Source organism: Pelophylax lessonae (assembly GCF_965119305.1).
Source record: "Pelophylax lessonae genome assembly, chromosome: 3".
In the NCBI taxonomy this organism is placed as follows: domain Eukaryota; kingdom Metazoa; phylum Chordata; class Amphibia; order Anura; family Ranidae; genus Pelophylax; species Pelophylax lessonae.
In genome coordinates, this window is record NC_138770.1 from 29,802,742 (window position 1) to 29,826,989 (window position 24,248).

Sequence of the window (24,248 nt, forward strand, 5' to 3'; positions counted from 1 at the left end):
ACCTGTTCTGATCTCTGTAGGAGTGTCCTCCTCTATAAATGTCCCCGTTATTCCATCCTCTCTTCTTCTTCTGCTTTAACCTCAGCTTTTATATCTATCAGATCTTCACTCTAAAGAAAATGAGAGAAAAATCATCTGTAAAATATAAGCTCACATAAAAAATCCACACATCATTCCCACAAGTCCATGTTCTAGATACTCCATCGCACCAACCTTGTAACAGTGGGGGGATGGTGTGACCTTCCTGTGTGGAATCCCAGGAATACAGAGGACGGGGACATCTCTCTGGTGGGTTTCTGGTATTAGGTGGCTCCATCATATCCTTGTGTCCTTCTGAAAACTCCTCCATCACTCCATACTCCTCATCCTCCTCTTTATACTCTTCTTTAACATCAATATGATCATCCCCGAGGTTTCCACTCTGAATATATAATAAAACAATCATTGTATGCTGTGTATAAATTATAACTACTAATAATTGTCACTCATCTACCTGAGTACACTGCCGGGGTATAAGATTAATACTTCTAAAGGGCCAAACACACTATAAGATTTTCTGAAGTCTTTTTCCTTTAGATTTACCAAAACCATATAACATGAGGTCAAACCTAAACACTTTCAATTTGTATGCAATCTGGCAGGCCCTTGCACTACATAGAAAAAGGTAAATCTGAAGGAAATCTAACCACAAAAGTTGTATAGTGTGTATCCAGCTTAAGATCGAGGATCTTTCTATCAACATTTCTCCCACAACTCTGGGCACCTTACAATCCGCTTACTCGTATCACTAGTGTACCTGTTCCCTCAAATACCTCGTTATTCATGTGACACCTTCTCCTCATTATACTAAGCTAACCTTCCTTCTTTATTTCAAGACATACATTTATCCCTGAAACAATGGGATGCTTACTGTATAATATCTCCTGGCTAGGCGCGGTAAATGTCCTCACAATGTGGTTCCTCCCCAAACTGCTGTACCTATTGAAGACTCTCCCAGTCCAAGTCCCTCTTTCTCAGCTGAAATTGCTGCAAAGTACCTTTGTTACATTTATATGGCACCGTAAGTCCCATCGCATAGCACAATCCACTTTGCTTTGGCTGAGATCTAGGGGCGGTCTGGGAGCACCTGACCTGTTAACCACTTCCCATCCGGGTCAATTCTGGCATTTCTCTCCTACATGTCAAAATCATCATTTCATTGCTAAAAAATTACTTAGAAACTCCACACAATAAAAATATATATTTTCAGCAAAGACCCTAGAGAATAAAATGGCGGTCGCAGCAATTTTTCAAACACAATTGTTTGGGAAAAAATACACTTTAATGAATTTTAATGCAAAAAAAAAAAAAACTCACCATAGATACCTGTAACCCAATTTTTGTACAATAAATAAGATGATGTTATGCCGAGTAATTAGATATCAAACACATATCCATAGGCGATGCTTTCCAAATGTTTACAGGTTACCTGTTTAGAGTTACAGAAGAGGTCTAGTGCTAGAATTATTGCTCTTCCTCTATCGGTCACAACGATGCCTCACGTGTGTGGTCCGAACATCGTATATATATATGCGGGCGCAGCCTACGTATGCGTTTGCTTTTGCGTGCGAGCACGAGGGGACAGGAGTGCTTTAAAAACTTTTTTATTATTTATTATTTTTTTTATTATTTGTACACCAACTCTATTTTTTTTGATCACTTTTATTCCTATTACAAGAAATGTACACATCCCTTGTAATAGGAATAAGGCGTGACAGGTCCTCTTTATGGAGAAATCTGGGGTCACGTAGACCCCAGATATCTCCTCTACCCGGGAAAGCATGAGATAAATAAAACATTGATCTCTGCATTCCAGGATGAAAAACTGGCAGTGTTTACATCTGACAGCACCAGAAGTGATGTCATAATGTTGCTTTCAGCCTCCCAGGAGCATAGAGATGGCCGGGGACCATCCATTCTATGGTCAGCTCTATGGCACTGGAGGGCAGCAGGAGAGGGGGAGGAAATCCCCCCCCCCCCAGCCTGTAAATCAAGTGGATCATGACCAGCTAGGGCTTCTACAAGATAGGGAATTGCTGGCTGAAAAGAAAAATATCTGGATGATGCCTGCAGCTGCACCCATCATCCAGATATCACCACTTCAAGTCCAGGTCTTCATATGACGGCCTTCCGATGGGAAGTGGTTAAATTATTATTATGCCTCCCACCTCCACACTTTTATGTCCTGGTCTGTCCATCACCCACCCAGTCGCTGGTCTGAAATAGAATTTGGGCTTATCTACCCCACTCACCCATGCCCTTTATTATGGTCAGCTGACTCCACCATGTCCTCTCCACTGAAACAATCCTCCTCCCCTATGCTATTTATGTTGTCCATATGGAAAAAATGTTGCACACGGTATTTTCTCTCTTCACCATGTTCTCTCCTGCTTAACCTTTTATATAATCCTTCAATCCCAGACTCCCTGTCCTATGGAAGGATCCTGCCCTGGGCCGAAGCCAATAGATTTTAGTTGCGTCATTTTAAACAAACATGTATACCGAGCGCTGAGGGTACAGATCATAGATGGATTCATGGGAAGACCAGGACAAACCTATGCAGCTGTCAAATACACTTTGTATAGTGCAAGATACAGGCGTACACAAAACAAAAGACCACGCTAGGCGCCCCCAGTGGTCACTAGGAGGAGAATTATCTGCAGGACTGTGAAAACAGCAGCCAGGTCTATTAAGGGTAAAAGTCTCACAACAGTTTATTACCCACAATGTGGTGGATAAGAACAGTCAAGTTAATGAAAAAGCCAACAATACCACTGCAAAATGTCCCTGGGCATTAATGGAAGGGTCATCCAGCACTGCGGTGAGGGCTGATAGAGAGGCGCCAATCAAAGAGCCCTGGGAAATACGATACTGACACTCAGGGAACCAGACTGAGCACAGCAGCGCGCTCGGATGACGTCATGGTCGGCCAGTGGGCGGGAGCAGGAAGAACCAGAGGAAGCCTCAGGGTCCCAGCATGGAATGCAAGCTTGTAAAGTTGCCGTGATGACGTGTTTCACATGCATGCGGTTTATCAAGTTATGGGGATAAAGGCAACTGGAGTATTTAAGCTGTATGTGTCCCAAAAGAGGGGCGGGGAGTGGGCGGAGCTATGCAGATCTGGATGCCACTTAACCGATCAATGCTTATGGCTGCCATTGAGTCAGTTGCCATCAAATACAAACTCTACATTATAATCACAAATGTACAAAATATCGTCATATCAATTAGAAAGAGAAAATAATAAAAAATAAAAAGGGGAATATTTGCTTGTGCATAGTTAATAAATTGTGCATATTCTAAGAACAAACTAATATCATGATAATAATAAAAAATAATAAATAATAAAATATAATTATTAATGTTAACCACTTGCCAACCAGCCGCTGTACTTATACTGCAGCAGATTGGCTTTGTCACTAGAAATGATGTACCTGTGCGTCGTTTCGCGGGACTGCTAGTGGGGGCGTGCGCATGCACCATTTGGCTACAGGGGGAGCCAATCAGCGGGTCCGGCGGCCGCAATGTCTGTCGGGCACCTGTGATCGCTCCCCGCAGAGACAGAACAGACTGTTCTGTCAGTAATGAACACAGGGATCCTCTTTTTTATGAACACAGGTCTCCGCATTCATTCAGCAAGCCCATCCTCCACACAGTTAGAAAGCACCCCTTAGGGACACATTTAACCCTTTGATCGCCCCTGGTGTTAACCCCTCCCCTGCCAGTGTCATTATTACAGTGACAGTGCATATTTCTAGCACTGATTACTGTAGTAATGTCCCTGGTCCCCCCCAAAAGTGTCAAAAATGTCAGTTAGGGGTCCGATCTGTCTCCAACAATGTCGCAGTCCTGCTAAAAATCGCTGATCACTGCCATTACTAGTAAAAAAAAAAAAAAAATTGACATAAATATTTCCCCTAGTTTGTAGACGTGATAAGTTTTAACCAATTTAGACTTATTGGGATTTTTTTTTTACCAAAAATATGTAGCATAATACAAATTGGCCAAAAATAATGAAAACATTTAATTTTTACATTTTTTTTATTGGGAATGTTATATAGCAGAAAGTAAAAAATATTGTTTTTTTTTTCAGAATTGTCTCTCTTTTTTATTTATAGCGCCAAAAAAAAAAAAATGGCACAGGTGATCAAATACCACCAAACTAAAGCTCTATTTGTGGGAAAAAAAGGACATCAATTTTATTTGGGTACAATTCTGCACGACCGCGCAATTGTCCGTTTAAGTAACGCAGTGACGAATAATTTTTATGTGAAAGAGAACCACTGGCTGTGTAAGAAAATACCGGGGTTATGGCAGCTATCTGCTATCTGTTACCATAACTCCAGTATTTAATGTCAAAGTAGCGACATAAATAGACGGCGGGCGGTCCTTTTCCTCTTAGTAGACCTGGCTGTTGTTTTCACAGTCCTGCAGATAATTCTCCTTATAGTTGCTTAATTTTGTAGATTTGGTTACAAGAAAACTCAGACCCTTTGAGGAATTCCACACTAAGCTCCATATTCCTAATAACCTCTTTACCTCTTATATTCAATGGAAGAATTTTTCTCCACCCCTCCCTCCATCATTCGCTTTACACCGCCCAACCAAATTCAAACACATATGAATCCAAGGCCCACACCAACCACACCTCATATCCTCCATCTACAAACTATTATACCAGGTGCTCCCGGTCACTGAAAACCTTCACTTACACTATATTGCCAAAAGTATTGGGACGCCTGCCTTTACACACACATGAACTTTAATGACATCCCAGTCTCAGTCTGTAGGGTTCAATATTGAGTTGGCCCACTCTATGCAGCTATAACAGATTCAACTCACCCATACCATAACCCCCCCTCCACAAAACTTTACACTTGGCACAAAGCAGTCAGGCAAGAACCGTTCTCCTGGCAACCACCAAACCCAGACATGTCCATCAGATGGCCAAACAGCTCATGTTCTATCCAGAACTTTGAGGGTTCCTCTGACTTATTTCAGTTTACTGCATATACTGTCCAAGTATGCTGTATGTCTATTGGATATTGCAAGCTGTAATATCTATATACCCTCTTCATGGTGTACTATCTATATACCCTCTTCATGGTGTAATACCTATATACCCTCTTCATGGTGTAATATCTATATACCCTCTTCATGGTGTAATATCTATATATACCCTCTTCATGGTGTAATATCTATATACCCTCTTCATGGTGTAATATCTATATACCCTCTTCATGGTGTAATATCTATATACCCTCTTCATGGGGTAATACCTATATACCCTCTTCATGGTGTAATATCTATATACCCTCTTCATGGTGTAATATCTATATACCCTCTTCATGGGGTAATACCTATATACCCTCTTCATGGGGTAATATCTATATACCCTCTTCATGGTGTAATATCTATATACCCTCTTCATGGTATAATACCTATATACCCTCTTCATGGTATAATACCTATATACCCTCTTCATGGTGTAATATCTATATACCCTCTTCATGGTGTAATATCTATATACCCTCTTCATGGTGTAATATCTATATATACCCTCTTCATGGTGTAATATCTATATACCCTCTTCATGGTGTAATACCTATATACCCTCTTCATGGGGTAATACCTATATACCCTCTTCATGGGGTAATATCTATATACCCTCTTCATGGTGTAATATGTATATACCCTCTTCATGGTGTAATACCTATATACCCTCTTCATGGTGTAATATCTATATACCCTCTTCATGGTGTAATATCTATATACCCTCTTCATGGTGTAATATCTATATATACCCTCTTCATGGTGTAATATGTATATACCCTCTTCATGGTGTAATACCTATATACCCTCTTCATGGTGTAATATCTATATACCCTCTTCATGGTGTAATATCTATATATACCCTCTTCATGGTGTAATATCTATATACCCTCTTCATGGTGTAATATCTATATACCCTCTTCATGGGGTAATATCTATATATACCCTCTTCATGGTGTAATATCTATATACCCTCTTCATGGTGTAATATCTATATACCCTCTTCATGGTGTAATACCTATATACCCTCTTCATGGTGTAATATCTATATACCCTCTTCATGGTGTAATATCTATATACCCTCTTCATGGTGTAATATCTATATATACCCTCTTCATGGTGTAATATGTATATACCCTCTTCATGGTGTAATATCTATATACCCTCTTCATGGTGTAATATCTATATACCCTCTTCATGGTGTATTACCTGTGTGTGTATTATTGTGAAATACAATGGATGTAACTTCTTTATTTTTGTGAAATTCAATAAAAATAAAATTACAAAAAAGAATTCCCAGCACCGCTCACCTCTCCTGTCAGCAGCTCCATCATCTTCTTGGTGACTTCTAGAATCTTCTGCATGTTGTGTCTCTCAGGTTTTAGGGAGTCACATGGAGGCACTGTGATGGTCATATGATCACCTGACTTCAGAAGAGGAAATCTCTGTATTGAGGAACCAATAGGAATATCATGTTAGAATCCCAGAATCCTCCTCACCTCTCCGGTCAGGTCAGTGTTTTATTAATAGAGAGAAGAGTGATGTCATGTGACCTCCCAGAATCCTCCTCACCTCTCTGGTCAGGTCAGTGGTTTATTAATAGAGATAAGAGCGATGTCATGTGACCTCCCAGAATCCTCCTCACCTCTCCAGTCAGGTCTGTGTTTTATTAATAGAGGTAAGAGTGATGTCATGTGACCTCCCAGAATCCTCCTCACCTCTACGGTCAGGTCAGTGTTTTATTAATAGAGAGAAGAGTGATGTCATGTGACCTCCCAGAATCCTCCTCACCTCTCTGGTCAGGTCAGTGGTTTATTAATAGAGATAAGAGCGATGTCATGTGACCTCCCAGAATCCTCCTCACCTCTCCGGTCAGGTCTGTGTATTATTATTAGAGATAAGAATGATATCATGTGACCTCCCAGAATCCTCCTCACCTCTCCGGTCAGCAGGTAGATGATCTCCAGGGTGAGGTTTAGTATCTTCTCAGTCATGTGACTCCGGTCCTCCTCCATCCTCATTGGTGCCGTCATTTGATCTATACAGGTCTCCTTGTAGACGGATAACTTTGGGAAATGAAAGTAAGAATTATTTGGATGGTATTGGTCACAAAATAATAGGATGGGGATGTGAGGGGGGGGGGGGATAGAAGGGTTGCTGTACATTTAAGGATTACTGCCCCCATGGGAACACGTTTAATATTTATTATTATTATTATTATACAGGATTTTTATAGCACCAACAATGAGGGCAAACAGTGCAGTTACAATACAATTCAGTACAGGCGGAATCTGAGGACCTTGCTCCTTAGAGCTTACAATCTAGGAGGGAGGGTCAAGTGATACAAAAGGTAATTACTGTAGGGGATGAGCTCATGGAGAAAATGAAAGTACAGTTGTTAGGTGGAGGCAGGATAGAATCCTCTGAAGAGGAAGGTTTTCAGGAATCATCTAATAGCAAACAGAGTAGGAGATAGTCAGACAGATTGGGGTAGGGAGTTCCATAGGATCGGAGAGGCTCTGAAGAAGTCCTGGAAGCGAGTATTGGAGGAGGTGACGAGGGAGCTAGAGAGCAGGAGGTCTTGGGAGGAAGGAAAAGAACGATGTGGTTGGTATTTTGAGACTAGGTTAGTAATATAGCTGGGGGCCGAGTTGTGAAGGGCTTTTTAAGTTATTGTTAGAATTAAAATGTTATTTGTTTGGGTGAGTGGGACCAATGGAGGGATTGGCAGAGAGGGGTAGCAGCCACAGTTTGTAAGCTAGATGAGTCTGGCGGAAGCATTCATGATGGACTGAAGGGGGAATAGCCTATGTGAGGGTAAGCCAATAAGGGGGGGGGGTTGCAGTAGTCAAGGCAAGAGATGACCAGGGAGTGGATTTCATTGGTTAGGAAGGGGTATATTTTGGAGATGTTGCCAAGGTTGAGGCGGCAAGCTTTGGACAGAGTCCAGGATTACACCTAGCAACTTGGCATGGGGGGGATCGGCTGATGACTGAGCAGTTGATTATAACAGAGAAGTCAAGGGGAGAGGCACGTAGGGGAAGGAATATTATGAGGCTGATTTTGGATAGACTGAGTTTGAGGTAGTGGTGTGACATCCAGACTGATATGTCTGTTAGTAAATTAGTGATATGTGAGGAGACTGATGGAGATATCTGAGGGGGGTAGAGTGATAGATTTGGAGGTCATGGTATTAGAAGACATGGAAGGCTATCAGCTGACCCAGGGAGGAGTTGTAGACTGAGAATAGGTGAGGTCTGAGAACAGAACTTTGGAGAACCAAAAGGAAGGAAGAGGAGAGGACGAAGTAGAATTTTAAGTGATGCTGAAGGTGCGGTGGGATAGGTAGGGTGAGAACCAGCAAAGAGTACAGTCATGGAGACCAAAGGAGTAAAGTTTTTTAAAGAAGGAGGGGGGGGGGGGGTCCACCATATCATGGGCAGCAGAGAGATCCAAATAGTGTCCATTGGTTTCAGCCATTCTCCATAAGGAGAGCAGTTTCTGTGGAGTGTTGAGGGTAAATTCTAGACTGAAGGGATCAAGAAGTTTGTTCTCAGTCAGATGTTCACCCAGTTGGTTGTAGATCAGACGTTCAAAGAGTTTGGAGGAAAATTGGAATAAGGATATATGGGGCGAAGGTTGTTAAGATCGGTGGGGTCCAGTGAGGGATTTTTAAAGGTGGAGGTGACTAGCGCATGTTTTAGAGAGTTGGGGAAGATGCCAGAAGAGAAGGAGAGATTGAAGATGTGGGTTAGAGAGTGTAGAATGGAGCCAGATGGTGACCATAGCATTTGTGAGGAAGCAGGATCCAGGGGGCAGGTAGTTAGGTGGGCGTTAGAAATTTTTTTAGCAACCTCATCAATAGTTGCAGGGTTGAATGAGGAAAGTAATGATTGTACCTGTGGACACGGGGTTATAAGTTGGGGAGGTATCTGTTCATTGGAGATCTTCTCACGAATGTAATCAATCTTATTATTGATTGGTGATTTCCTGGGCAGTGTGTAAGTTGGTGGGTAGAGGCAGTGGAGGACGAAGAAGAGAGGTGAAGGTAGAGAAGAGTTGACAGGGACTGGATGAGAAGGTGTTAATGATAGTGATAAAATAGGTCTGCTTGGCAGTAAGGAGGCAAGAGGGAGGGTGGTATATAGAAGGTGTGGGGTGGAGAAGAGGGGTGAAAGAAAGAGAGTATAAGGAGAGAGGACACAACTACCAGAAGGAGTGGTAGAGAGCGCATGTTATAGAGTGGAAGGAGAGCTGAATAGAGAGACAGGATCACCTGCAGACTGTTTGGTGCTTTCAGTGCAGTTTGTTATTTATGTTCACTTTGTGCAATGGCTGAAGTGCAGAACTTGAAGTGCAAATCACTTGTATAAAGAATCACTTAGAGAAGGAATCACTAAAGGAAAGAACCCCCAGCAACGTTCCCCCCAGCAAAGTGCTGTCCCCATAAGGGTGCTCTAGTTTTATACTGTTAGGGGTGGGGTGGTTGTTTGTTAATAATTAATCATGAGTTAATATAAAGGATTGGTAGCTAACAAAGCAAACCTTTCACATCTAAGTCAGACTAGCAAGAGGGCAGAGTTGTAAAGATAAGATCAGCACATAACTTGGGTAAGACAATACAGAGCAACAAAAAAAAAAAATTCATAAAGATGCAGACAGGGCAACAGATGGTGAAGGCGACATTCCAAAATGCAGACAGACACAGGGCAAGAAAAGTCAGTTTTCAGCTATGGGGGGATGTGAATGGACTGAGACATACCCGAGCAACACACAAACACAGGGAGCAATAGGTTTTCAGCTATGGGCAGATGTGAATGGACTGGGACATACCCGAGCAACACACAAACACAGGAAGCAATAGGTTTTCAGCTATGGGCGGATGTGAAGACTGGGACATACCCGAGCAACACACAAACACAGGAAGCAATAGGTTTTCAGTTTTTTCAGTTATGGGTGGGTGGGAATCAGCTGGGACATACCTGTGGAGGGACAGAGAAGAAATCTTCAGGTGAGACATTCAGACGAGGCAGAGCTTAAAAAGCACATCACTTGTATAAAGAATCATTTAGAGAAATAATCACTAAAGGAAAGAATCCCAGCACCCTTCCCCCCAACAAAGATTGGATTATATAGCAGGAGGATGCTGCTGGTGGAGTAGACAGCTGTGGGGGAGGAGTCTGTTCTCTTTCCTCCAATGACAGCCCAGTGTGAGGAGGAGGAGGACAGCAGGGGGAGATGTTTGCTCTCTTGGTTAGTATTCAGGACATTGTACAGAGTGGCAGTGGGTTCCTGGGGTTCTGAATTCCAGCACCGGCACCGCTTTAGAAACCAACAGCCACTTTTACCTAGCAGCCTGCTTGCCCTGGACTACCCCCCTCAGAGGCCCCCACAGCCCCACTAACCTCTCTGAGTTATTCAGCTCTATTACTTCCCAAGAGGCCCCCAAAGTCCTTAATTCACACTTCCTCCTCAGGGATCCCAGAGTCCTTCAGATGAAGTAAACCCTCCGAGGTCCCAGGGTCCTTTATCCCCACTACCTCCTCAGAGACCCCTCAGCCCATCTACTTCCCTCAGAACCCTCAGTATTTTCCTCCCTCTGACACCAATGATGGAACATATTCTTCATGGCAGGCTGGGGAATGTTTTCTTCCTCCTGACCAGCAATGTAAGGGGCTCTATGCTCCATACTCCTGACCCCTGCACTCCATCATTGTGTTGGCTGCATATTGTAATGATTGCCCATTGGCTGCCTGTGTAGTGTAATAATTGCCCTTTGTAGGCCATGTATGGTCAGGATGGTCATTGTCTTCTCTATTTATTGTCAGTGCTGTTTGTTTAGAGGACCAAATTGCTAGAATTTATCTCCAAAATCAGGAGAATGTTCCGACCCCATAAGTGGGGAGATGCTCTAACCCCAAAGAGGTTAATCTAGGTTTCCACACTATATATGTGTGTATCATCATCTGCTGGAGATAAAAGACGTCACAGTGACTATGGAGGAAGAGGATGGACATGACGGGGGGGGGGGGGGGGGTTACTGGGTGTAAATAGAAAATAAGATCTTATTACCTCCTCTGCTGCCACTTCCAGTGATGCCTTCTTGCTACGTCGTACTAAGTAGAACTTCCTGTCTTTGTTCCAGATCACTTCCTGTCTGTACCTGACATCACTTCCTGTCTGTACTCCATAGACATTTCCTGTCTGGGTAGAAGTGAGATCTGTAACGTTAGAAAACCATACCTCATTAGAATTCCATACCCTCGTCACTTCCTGTCAGAAACAGGCACAGCTGAGCAGCGTAGCAGTGCGCATGCTCAGAGCCCCGGATACATCATTGAACAGCAGAGCAGTTGACAAGTGCGCATGCTCAGAGGGTATGAAATTATCACGGAAGTCTATGTAATGTTATACTTGCGACGGGTAAATTAAAACAGTTCGGCTGCAACATGAGTCATCTCCGCTCCTATCCCTGTCATTTGGTAAATATGTAACTGCGCTATCCCCCTAATATATATGGATACTGGGAATGACCCCTGTATCTATTGTGCTCCTTATTCCAAAGTAAAGTGCATATAGTGAACTTCAAAATGGTGCATATACTATGCATATAAAGTGCATACAAAACTGGCCATAAAACATGTATCATATAAAATGCATAAAACCTTTTGCAAATAAAAACTTTGGCAGTATATATCAAACAGTCCTTGATTTCCACAAAAACATGTAGATAGAGGAAAGTGCCGTAGTGCAAAAAGTCCTTCTTATGGTATTTGTGTTCCAATCTCAGTGTTATACCCTTCACCGATCACCTTGCTGTGGTATTTGTGGTAAGAAAACTCACTTACCAGATGTTGTTGATTCCTAGTGGCGTATGCCAGTGGGAATCAAACTGTGCTTAATATTTTGTTGTGTCCCGGTTCCTCCGTGCCTCAATGGGTCTGCCGGATATCACTCTCGGTCCACGGTGGGGTGGGAACTCTCTCTTTAGAGTGTGCTTTATGGCTCAATGTAAAATAAAAGCAAAGTGCTCCTCATAGTGTAGAGTGTTAAAACAACTCCTTTATTTAAAACATAGTTTAAAATACGCTCCAGGCTTTAAAAACACTCCAAGTTTAAAAACACTCCAAGCATAAAAACTGACATGAGCCAAAAAAGACCATAAACCATACACTCTTGGTGAGGGAAAAACACTCCAAAAATAGTGGTGAAACTTCAAGCAAAAGATACAGTCTCTGCAATAGTAACAAAATAGAGCCGCTCTTACCCCCTTTTCCAAACACTCTGCAGCCTCGCGGCGTGTTGCCATGTTTGTGTGTCACTGCGCCGTACCCGGAAGTGGGATCGCGGCGTGCGGTTCAACAGCGGGGTTTGGTGTGGGGGCGTGCGTACCAACTTGACGCGTTTTGTCAGCAAATTGACGTCTTCCGAAGACGTGAGTGAAACCACATATACATTATCCCTGTCATTTCCCTGATGTCGGCTACTAAATATAAAAGCTGCGGCAGCTGTATGAAATGTAAATGACGGAGATGTCGGCTCCGTGATCAGCTTTTATATTTATTAGCCGAGATCAGGGAAGTGAGACGGGTAGGAGCGGAGATGACTCATATTGCAGAGGAGCTGTTTTAATGTAACGGCGGCAAGTGTAACGTTAAATACACTACTGGGATAAATCCATACCCTCCGTAGGTGCACCGGAAGTGACGAGGGTATGGTTTTCTCACGGGTATGGTTTTTTCACGGAACAAGATCACCATATTGTAACTGCAGCCCTGAGAAACATCTCATAATAACCATTCCTGTATAATATATATTTTACAGGGCTAAGTTCAAAACCAAGGTATACCTGAAAAATAAGATAACTCTTTTTGGGGAAGAAAATGCAAAAAATATATTATAAAGCATAAAAATATATATCAGTCCACTCATAACAAAGATGTTAAGCATAAATTACAAGGATGTAATGGTCACATAGGAATGGTGGTGAAGATCTCTCAAAGTCAGAACATTTCCTTGAAGGCTTATTTATATAAATAAAATAATTAGGGGGGCGCGGTTTACCACCAATGTAGATGGCCGCTCTGTAGCTTGGCTCCAACAAAAGACAATTTACCAGACAGCATTACAGCCACATGGGGACACAAAATTCTCCACGGACATCTCACAGCCCCGCTGCCCACAAGTATGTTCTCAAAGAAGAGAAAGGGCTCCTACAGGCCTGGGAAGGTGACAGATTTCTTCCCTCAGCCGTGGCACTTCTCCTTCCAAGATGATGCCAGCACCTCTCCTGGACACAGACACAGCGGATTGCCAAATCAAGGCTCATCATGAAGCAATCCCTCTCAGGGGATGTATGCTCGCAATGCCAGCAGAGGGACTCAGGATCTTCCTCCTCCTCCTGCAGCCCAGCTAAGACCAAACTAAAGCTACAGAACACAGACGAGGAGGTGATTGCTAGTGATACCTCTCTAGAGGACAGCAGGGAGTTACAAGACTCCAATCTGGAATTCCCCACGATGAATAAACCAGTCAAAAACACAACTCTGAAGGACATGTTAGTCTCTCTTCGCTCCAACATCCATGGAGACATCATGAATTTGCCTCCAATTTTAATGAGATGGTAGATTCACAAAATAACAGAGATGATAAAATGCACTGGATCATATCCAAACTGGCAGATTTGGAGGACAGGTCCAGAGGCAACAACATCAAAACCCAAGGTATCCCCAAATCTGTAAAGCAGCCAGATCTGAAATCTTACTTTAACAACATACAAACAAAAGTGCTTCCTGATGCTCCCTTAGATCAGTGGTCCTCACCTCCGGTCCTCGGGGCCCACTAACAGGCCAGATTTTAAGTATTACCTTGGGGAGATGCAGACTAGAGTACTGCAATCACTGAGCAGCAAATGGTATCACCTGTGATGTATTTCAGTTATCTTGCAAACCTGGCCTGTTAGTGGGCCCTAAGGACCAGGGTTGAGGACCACTGCCTTAGATGATCTAATAATTAACCATATTCAAAAACTGCCTAAACCCAGACACATTCCTGATAATGTACCTCGGGACACCATAGTTAGAATCCACTTCTTTCATACCAAAGAAACGCTGCTGGCAATAGCTAGAAACAAGGATCGCTTATCAGCATACACCATGCAACAAAGACAACTGGGCTCCATCACCAAACCTCAGTGTAGCACTGCCCCCTAGAGGACTGCTGGTGATTGAAACTTATGAATTCCCCTGGGTTACCCGTAGCAACTGCATGCGGAATTCTTAGCACTTTATGTTCTTGGCTCAGTCAGCGATCAGTCTAGGGCATTGGTGTCCAACCTTTTGGCTTATTTGGGCCACATTGAGTGTAGAGAAATTTTCTCGGGCCGCATATAAAATATATACTATAGTTAAGGTATATAAGTAATAAAACGCTGACGCCCTTCCCGCGCTTCTGCGCCCCCCCCCCCCCCACTAATTTAACACAACTAGTGGATAATCCCCTCCGAGGCAGCCTCTGCTTACAATTAGTTGGAAGCCGCTGTGGCTGTGCCCCCGACTCGACTTCATTCCTCCCCAGCAAAAAAAAAAATTGTCTGGGGTCAGTGGGCCGCATTGCCTGCGGTTCTGGGTCGCATGCAGCCCCCGGGCCACAGGTTGGACATGCCTGGTCTAGGGGTTGATGTTTTTGTTGTTTTTATTTTATATTGGGATGGGAGAAGGGATGAGTGGGATACTCCAACCTTGAACTATTCACAAATTTAGTGGAGTTCGGACTTGAGGATGCGGCAAGGCCGCTACTTCATCCTGCCACTTGAATGAAGTTGTGGTAAATGTTCCTGTTTGTATTTCTCTTAAGTACCCCCTTTCTCTATACCGGCTGACACCCGTCCACTGACTACACTCTCCGGAGTGGTCCCCTTCTTGGGCAGACCCCTGAGCAAGATCCTCTGTACTCACGATACTGCTTTCCAGATTCTAACAGTGCCCCAACTCCTCAGTCAGTTCTCCTGGACCTCTGGATTGAGCTCCACACAGTGCTGGTTCACCATGCTGACTGCCTGTGACCATCACGAACTGCTGCAGAAGAGGAGGCAGCCACCACCCTCCTTCTGGCACTCTGCTTCCCACCAAAGACCTCTACCTCATGTGCCCCTGGCTTTTTATACCCTGCCCCACAATTCACCAAAACAAACAGTCTGTGCCAATGCCTGGGGCTGTATCAAAAGCCTGTGTGTCATTGGCCAGGTTTCCTCCACTATCCAATGTGCCTCCCCATTGGATCAGCTGGGGACACTCCCTCAGACCAGATGAATCACACACTGGGCAAACCTAACTCACAGATCCTGCTCTCTGTTAAGCAGAGTGCAATATATAATTTACCTGCTGCTCCTCTGATAGGCAGACAGAGCCAAAACTATACTCACTCTCTAGCACCTACCTAGGAGGGGGCTACATCAACTACAACAGACATTTTTTTTAAATTGTGCCTGCAGGGGTAGAGTATGAAGCAGGCGTTCATTGAAGGCCACAATTGGTTAGCCCCAGGATACTAAGGGTGTTTCATCTGTTGTGGTTTTCTGCATCTTTTGGCTCTGGATTCCAGATATTTCAATTTAGATTTTGGGGTATGTATCATAGCAGAATGATCCTGTACAGTGCCCTCTGAGTAGCCTATTCGGCATTCTGCCTCACAGTGATGGAATTTATCCATGTCCCGGTGTATCAGGCTGATATGGGTTTGGAGTAGCTCTATGTTAGAGGTGTTGATTGGCAGCTGCTTATTGCCTGCATTACAGCATTATAGTTGTCTTCCTCCACAGCAGCCAAATCACAATCCTCGGTTTGATGTGGTGGGAAAAACAGAAAATCTGCATCACCAACATTGAAACGCAGAGTTGTCCGCAGTATCCCTAGTCTGCAGGTTACCAGAGTGCAGTCTGCCTCTTGTCATCTTCAGTGGTCAGGAAAGGGCAGAAAAACAGGTCCTCTAGTAGCAGTCTTACCAATAGTATGGATATATAACTCACATGGCAGCAGAGCTCCTCTAACACACGGCTGTCCTGGTCGCCATTTTGGACACGCTCCCCAAAAAATTGAAGATTAATAATGTATCACTTTAAGTATTTAGAGAAATCACTGCTCTGGCCTGAATGGAAATCTTTTTTTTTTTTTTTTGCTTCAGAACATGTTACCCGGGGCATTGCCACCCCATGCTATTTTTGATATAGGCCATCTTGCCTACCAGCTCAGAAAATTGGCATTTTTATTCTGCTCCCTTTTTAATTCAGTGGGGCTTGGCATCTGCAAAATCTTTGAAGTTCACTTAACCATGTTCAAACCAAACACAGGGAAGTTCAGCTCATCACCAGTAGAGAGTACGTGGGTGCAGGTATCCTGACAACCAGTGACGCATCCCTGCTCATCCCATTTGGTTGTCAGCTGGGGGTTCCTGGCTGACTAATGAATGTAAACAAAGGGGTGGTGTGCAATGTCTCCCCTTAAATTCATACCTGGCCCTTCAGGTTTAGTGTGGAATTCAAAGAGAACCGTAGACACAAAAAATAAGTAAACAGCGTTAGGGCTGCAGGATATTGGGCTAAAAAGTACATTGCGATATTTTGTTTTTAACTATATATATCGCAATATTTCTCCCAGACAGTCTCCGGAGGAGGGATCAGTGAGCAGAGCTCAGCTTTCTGCCAGGGGATCCGCCACACTTGTAGAACTTCTCCCGCCCGGACAGCCCGAGCCTTGTGTCGGAGCCGGAGTGTAGAGGAAGCGGGCTGAGTGAAGTGTCGGTAGCAGCCTTTGTCCCGCGGTGCTCCTCCGCCATGCTCCGGACGTCTCTCCCCCCCTCTCCTGCTGCTTTGCACTGTAGCCTCTCCGCCGCCATGCAATCCGCCCCGCACTCCAGCCCTCCCAGCTCTGCCTCTTTGTCAACAGCCGACCATTACTCCGCCCTGCTCCGCTCGTTGCCTCTCCATTGAATCTATTTACAAACAATTACAGCCTGATCCCGCCCCCGATGCAGCCAGGAGAGACAATGGGCGGAGTAATGGTCGGCTGGATACTAGAGGCAGAGCTGGGAGGGAAGTGTGGGATGGATGTAATCACTGTGAGTCCCGACTTCTCCCTGCCTCCCTGCCTAATGCCTGAATATCGTGTCTTCAGCGATATGAATATCGCCCATGCCTGCAGAACGATAGTCGATATCACATCGACTATCGTTCAGCCCTAAACAGCGTTGTGTCCCCCAAAAATGTATACCAGGCCCAAATGTGTACGCAGGTCACCATTACAAACAAGAACAAGGCAGCAAATAATCCACATCCTTATCTCCTGCAAAAATGTCTAAATAAGCCGAGAAGGGAGTGAGCAGATATCAGCAATAAGCCCAGACATAATTGGGAGCAGACACACTGCACTCTATACACAGGTCTGTATATGATATACTCCTGACCACTGCACTCTATACACAGAGCTGTATATGATATACTCCTGACCACTGCACTCTATACACAGGGCTGTATATGATATACTCCTGACCGCTGCACTCTATACACAGTGCTGTATATGATATACTCCTGACCACAGCACTCTATACACAGGGCTGTATATGATATACTCCTGACCACTGCACTCTATACACAGAGCTGTATATGATATACTCCTGACCGCTGCACTCTATACACAGGGCTGTATATGATATACTCCTGACCACTGCACTCTATACACAGGGCTGTATATGATATACTCCTGACCGCTGCACTCTATACACAGGGCTTTATATGATATACTCCTGACCACTGCACTCTATACACAGGGCTGTATATGATATACTCCTGACCGCTGCACTCTATACACAGCGCTGTATATGATATACTCCTGACCACTGCACTCTATACACAGGGCTGCATATGATATACTCCTGACCACAGCACTCTATACACAGGGCTGTATATCATATACTCCTGACCACTGCACTCTATACACAGGGCTGTATATGACATGTTCCTGACCACCGCACTCTATACACAGGGCTTTATATGACATGTTGCTGACTAGAGATGGCCTTGCGGTTCACCCGGCGGTCGGTTCGCAGCAAATTTAGCTTGTTTGCTACCCGCCAATTCTGCGAACACATATCGTTGTTTGCGGCGGCCATATTAGTTTACATTGGTGAGAACTTTGACCAATGACACAGTCGTCAGGTAGAACGGGACAGTCAATTGAAACATTTCAGCACATGGACATGCCCCCTACCCTATAAATAGACCTGAGCTGTCGGCCATTTCACATCCTGCTTTTTGTCAGCGTAGGGAGAGGTTGGCTGTGCTCATGAGGGAGAGATTGCCAGACACAAATAGCTCTGTTAAGATCCACAAAAGTCCTTTTCAGGGCTGGTATTTCGGTATAGGTCTACTACAGTATCTTTTCAGGTTAGGGACAGGTTTCCAGTCGGTGCTTTAGGGGCAGTTAGAGATCAGCAGCAGTGACACAAATCGCTCTGTTATGCCCCATACACACATGCAGATTATCTGCAGACTTTTGTCTGCAGACTTACCAAAACAATATAATATGAGGTCAAACCTAAACATTTTCAATTTGTATGCAATCCGGCAGGCCCTTGCACTACATAGAAAAGGTAAGTCTGCAGACAAAAGTCTGCAGATAATCTGCACGTGTGTATGGGGCATTAATGTCCACAAAAGTCATTTAAAGGGCTGCAATTTTTTTGGTATTGGTGTGCAGTGCACTATATAGGGGGGAGGGGGTAATCCACGGTATAATATACTTTGTAGAAAGCATATTATAGTGGATTAGTAGTATTATTGTGCACTGTGCATCATTGTGACAGGTGTGGTGACTGAGCGTTGCTGCAGCAATACTACAAATAGTGACAAAAGCACATCCTGAAGAAGCGTGCTGCGTCATGCGAAAAGCGTTGACGTCACACGCGTCCATACCTCACGACCTAGGCTCCACCCACCAACCCGGATCTACACGCCATCGCTACTCCTTTCGACAGGGATCACGGAAGTCTCATGGCTAATCCCGCAGCAACTTCTATCCACAGAGAATCACCGGCTATCTCCCGCGCTCCCGGTGGGCACAATAACATGCAAACATCTTTAATTAGATGACCGGACACCATATATCTGGAAATCAATGGAATACTCCTTAAATGCCTTCTATCAAGACATGTGAGTTCTGGATTTCAAATGTTTAATCGCTCATTAAAGTCATGCTGATACTGACTGCAGCCCTGCATACCCCCATGCCTATTAGAACTGTGAAGCCTCCTCTCCACTGCCTATTTAGGAATGGAGGGTCTACATATATCTATACAAAGGTGGAATAATACCTCCCTACCAATTGATTCCTAAGCATGGAGAGCAGTAGAGCATCACACAAGGCTTGAACTCTTGCATATCCGCTTGCTTTATGCTATGCTGCTTATATGTCATCAGTCTGTCTGCTTTATGCAATGTTGCTGATACTCTGCAAGTCTGCCTGCTACATGTCATACTGTTGAATATTCCCTGCACTGCCTGCATTGCCATTGCTTTCTGATTTCCTGAATACATATAGGTGCTTATCCGGGACTCTTTGTCATTACAAGTGCCTAAACCGGAATGTGACACTGTGGAATTAAGCTCATTGTTTGGATTCGGTGGATGGAATACTGGCCCCTGCTAATTAATTAATGATATTCTGAGTTTTCACTCCCCCCCCCCCCTCACCCTGCCTCACTTTTCCTGGATGAACTTTAACATAAGTTTGCCGGCATCTAAAGATTACTCCATGTGAAGTCCTTTATCTTAAATCTTGACCGGGCTTCATTAAGCCTTCTAGTGATCTGTGGATCAGAAGTGGGAGGGTTCTTTCCAGGGGTATATCTGGGGTGGTCTTTATTTCAGATGGCCCGGGGTGGTCTGGGTGGTGGGTGGAGCCTTAGTGGGGTAACTGTGTCATCTTAGAGGTGGACCTCTTACACTGTGTTTTATCCAATGTCCATTTGCTTCTTTACGTTTATTTGCATTTTGTATCTACCTATTGCCTTACAGTTTTATCTGCTTCAATAAAGTACATATTTTTAACCATTTACTAATGTTCAAGCCATATATGCAACTCCTTTCTTCCCAATTTTTTTTCATAGTGACAAAAGCACTTTTAATGTATTATAACTGGTGTGATAGACCAGTGGCCCCCATTACCACATATTGAAGTGGGGTTATCTGAGTATACTTTCTTAAGTGTATTTGTGTCCTGACACAATATTGCCTCTTTTGCGGTGTTAAGTCTGATACACACAGTGCCAAACTCCCTGGCCAATTTTTTGAACAACTGGTGTGATAGACCAGTGGCCCCCCAATACCACATATTGAAGTGGGGTGTTATTTAACAGTATACTTTTCTAAGAGTGTATTTCAGTCCTGCAAAAATTTGGCCTCTCTTGCTGTGTTAACTGTGCTACACACAGTGACAACAGTAATGCCCCATACACACGTGCAGATTATCTGAAGACTTTTGTCTGCAGACTTACCTTTTCTATGTAGTGCAAGGGCCTGCCGGATTGCATACAAATTGAAAGTGTTTAGGTTTGACCTCATATTATATGGTTTTGGTAAGTCTGCAGACAAAAGTCTTCAGATAATCTGCACGTGTGTACGGGGCATTACTGGCCAATTATTTGTAGAACTGGTGTAATAAATCTGTACCCCCCCCCCAATACCACAGATTAAAGCGAGGTGGTATCTGAGTATACTTTCATAAGTGTATTTGTGTCCTGCAACAATATTGCCTCTTTTGCTGTGTTAAGTCTGATACACACAGTGCCAAAACTCACTGGCCAATTTTTTGAACAACTGGTGTGATAGATCAGTGGCCCCCCAATACCACATATTGAATTGGAGTGTTATTTAAGTGGAGTTGAGCGGACACCTGGATGTCCGTGTTCGGCGGGTTCGGCCTAACTTGAAAAAAAAGTCCAGGTCCGTGTCCCGGACTTTTTCCGAACTTTACCCGGACACCGAACCCCATTGAAGTCAATGGGGACCCAAACTTTCAGACACTAAAATGGCTCTAAAACACCAATGGAAAGGGCTAGAGTGCTGCAAATGGCAGCAAAATGTAGTTAAATTAATTTAAATTAATTTTTAATAGCAGATTAGAACAGCAATCTGTAGTGAAATATAGCTGAATGCTGCACACAACAGACTGATAAAAATAGATTTTTTTTCTCCCTCCTCCTCAGTGGGCTCAAGTGAGGGCAAAAAGATTGTTCACTGCACCACCCCCCACACAGCAAAATCGATGTAGACTGTCCCTGCCTAATCTCCAGCCTGGCCCTAATATGCTCAATAAGATCGTTCACTGCACCACCCCCCACACAGCAAAATCGATGTAGAAGACTGACCCTGCCTAATCGCCAGCCTCGCCCTAAAATGCTCTAATAACTTTCCCTGCCTGCACTCCGACCTGTCCCTGCATTCTTTTCGGACACAATTTTTCACAGAATCACTGTCTGTCCCTAATCAGCAGCCAGCACGTATGATGTGTGCTCTGTCCCTAAACTACAGCAGAATGACGCGGCGCGCTGGGGCTCTCGAACTTATAAAGACATGGTCACATGCTTCAGATGGCCAATCACAGCTACTAATACATGAGTAGGCATGGCTGTGATGGCGCACACCAGTTAAACGCTTGTTGATTGGCTGTTGAAAGCCCGCCATTAAAAGCGCGCCATTACATACAAAACCAGAAATAAAATGACCGAACACGGATTTTAAACCCAAACATACAGTAAAGTTTTCGGGTCCGTGTTCGGGTAACAAAAATCCAATTATTCGGTACAAACGCGAATAATACAGTTCGTGTTCGCTCAACACTATTTAACAGTATACTTTTCTAAGAGCGTATTTCAGTCCTGAAAAAATGTGGCCTCTTTTGCTGTGTTAACTGTGCTACACACAGTGACAACAGTTACTGGCCAATTATTTGTAGAACTGGTGTGATAAACCTGTGGCCCCCCAATACCACAGATTGAAGCAGGGTGTTATATACCTTTTTCCAGATATACTGCGATTCTCTAGAGACTTTTGTGACAGGGTAATTAAAAAACATGACAGGCAGAGGAAGAGGCAGGCACTTACGCAGGGGTGGTAGGGGTAGTGCAGGAGCAGTAGGCCGGAGCTAAAGTGTGAAGTTTCAAAAGCCGCGTGCAATCACGTCAAAGGACGCACCAGACTTGGTTGAGTGGCTCACTCAGCCTTCCTCTTCTGAACCCTCCTCATCCTCTCTATCTGCACCCTCTTCACTCTCTGTGTGTGCACCCCCAAAGACACCACCACAAACACCACCACCACCACCACATACCCTCAGCTTATGTCACTGGAAATATTTTCCGATCCATCACAAGATTTTTGCAATGCACAGCCATTGTTGGCATCGGATCAGGAAGAGGAGGTAGCGACAGTCTGATGACATTACCCAGATCAGCCCTAAGTGGTTGATCCCCGCTGTTGCTGTCTACTCCGAGATCTCGATTGTTAGTGGTGGGGAAGGTGACGTGGATGATGACGTGTCTATGGATGTCACGTGGGTGGCCACAAGAGAGGAAGAGGAGGGGAGTTCAGAGGGAGAGACAAACCAGCAGATAGGGAGGAGAGGCAGGCAGAACTTGCATTGCACAAGAGGTACAAAGCAGACTGCAAATGTATCAGGAGCGAGCCATCAACCATGTACAGTCACATCTGGCACTACCAGGACGCCGGCACATGGCTCCGCAGTGTGCTTTTTTTAATGTGTCCGTTGCTGACAACAGTGTTGCCATCTGCAGCCTTTGCAGTCAACACATAAGTAGCGGTAGGCCCAACACTAACCTAGGGCAAACCGCCTTAAGAAGGCACCTGAACTCCCATTACCGAGCCCAGTGGGAGCAACACCGTCAGAACCCACAAAGCCACACTCCAGGCTCTCACCATCCAGCCTCTTCTCCTTCTCCTCTCATTTGTCCTCCACTCCACTCTCCATGATGCCGTCGTCACGTTGTTCTGGAAAAAGGCAGGCTTCTGTGGCCCAAATGTTGCAGCGTGAAAAAAGGTGTCCGACACGTGTCCGACTACATCAGGTTAACGGCCGATGTGGACGCTCTGAGGAATGATGAACCCCTGGACTACTGGGTGGGCACGCTTGACCTTTGGCCAGAGCTTGCACAATTTGCAATGGAAATGTTGGCTTGCCCCCGTCCAGTGTTCTGTCTGTAAGGACGTTCAGCGCAGCAGGGGGGATTGTGACCGATAAGCACATTCGCCTAGCTCATGACAGTGTAGACTACCTCACATTTATAAAAATGAATGAGGCATGGATCTCTGAGGAATTCAACACATGTGACCAGTAGACCATGTTTCATTGAAATTCCTCATGCCAGGCCACAAATATCCACCAGACCACCATCCACATACACCAATTCCTGGTCCTTGGCTTCGCTACATACATCGGCATAAAAGGCATTTCATGTCCATTGAATGGCAAATTTTTGGGGCCTTTCAGGGCTGATGATTTAACTTTTTTCTGTGAATGCCTAATGTACCTCCAGCCACCAAATACTACGTTCTTAGCTGTCATTTAAATCCTTGTGGGCAAATTTTTGGGGCCTATACTGGCCGACACTTACTTCTGTATCCTGTGAATGCCTAATGTACCTTCTGCCACCAAATCCTACGTTCTTAGCTGTCAGGTAAACTCATGTGGGCTAATTTTTGGGGCCTATACTGGCCGACACTTACTTCTGTATCCTGTGAATGCCTAATGTACCTCCAGCCATCAAATACTTTGTTCTTAGCTGTCAGTTAAACCCATGTGGGCTAATTTTTGGGGCCTATACAGGCCGACACTTACATCTGTATCCTGTGAATGCCTAATGTACCTTCAGCCACCAAATACTACGTTCTTAGCTGTCAGGTAAACCCATGTGGGCTAAATTTTGGGGCCTATACTGGCCGACACTTACTTCTTTATCCTGTGAATGCCTAATGTACCTTCAGCCACAGCATACTACATTCTTTGCTGTCAGGTAAACCCATGTGGGCTAATTTTTGGGGCCAATACTGGCTGACACTTACTTCTTTATCCTGTGAATGCCTAATGTACCTT

At 44.3% G+C, this 24,248-nt stretch overlaps 2 protein-coding genes across 2 annotated transcripts in view; one reads left to right on the forward strand and one right to left on the reverse strand.

Moving 5' to 3' along the window:
* LOC309550266 (uncharacterized protein) overlaps positions 1–24,248 on the forward strand; it is a gene marked incomplete at both ends in the record, with an annotated part of 211,727 nt that overhangs the window by 47,233 nt on the left and 140,246 nt on the right. The gene's annotated exons all lie outside the window — the stretch shown is intronic.
* The window catches only part of LOC309549866 (uncharacterized protein), a gene marked incomplete at its 3' end in the record, with an annotated part of 148,965 nt that overhangs the window by 11,522 nt on the left and 113,195 nt on the right, over positions 1–24,248 (reverse strand). The window contains 1 exon segment of the mRNA XM_082250362.1: positions 9,994–10,073. Within this exon segment, the coding sequence (XP_082106488.1) occupies positions 9,994–10,073 (80 nt within the window).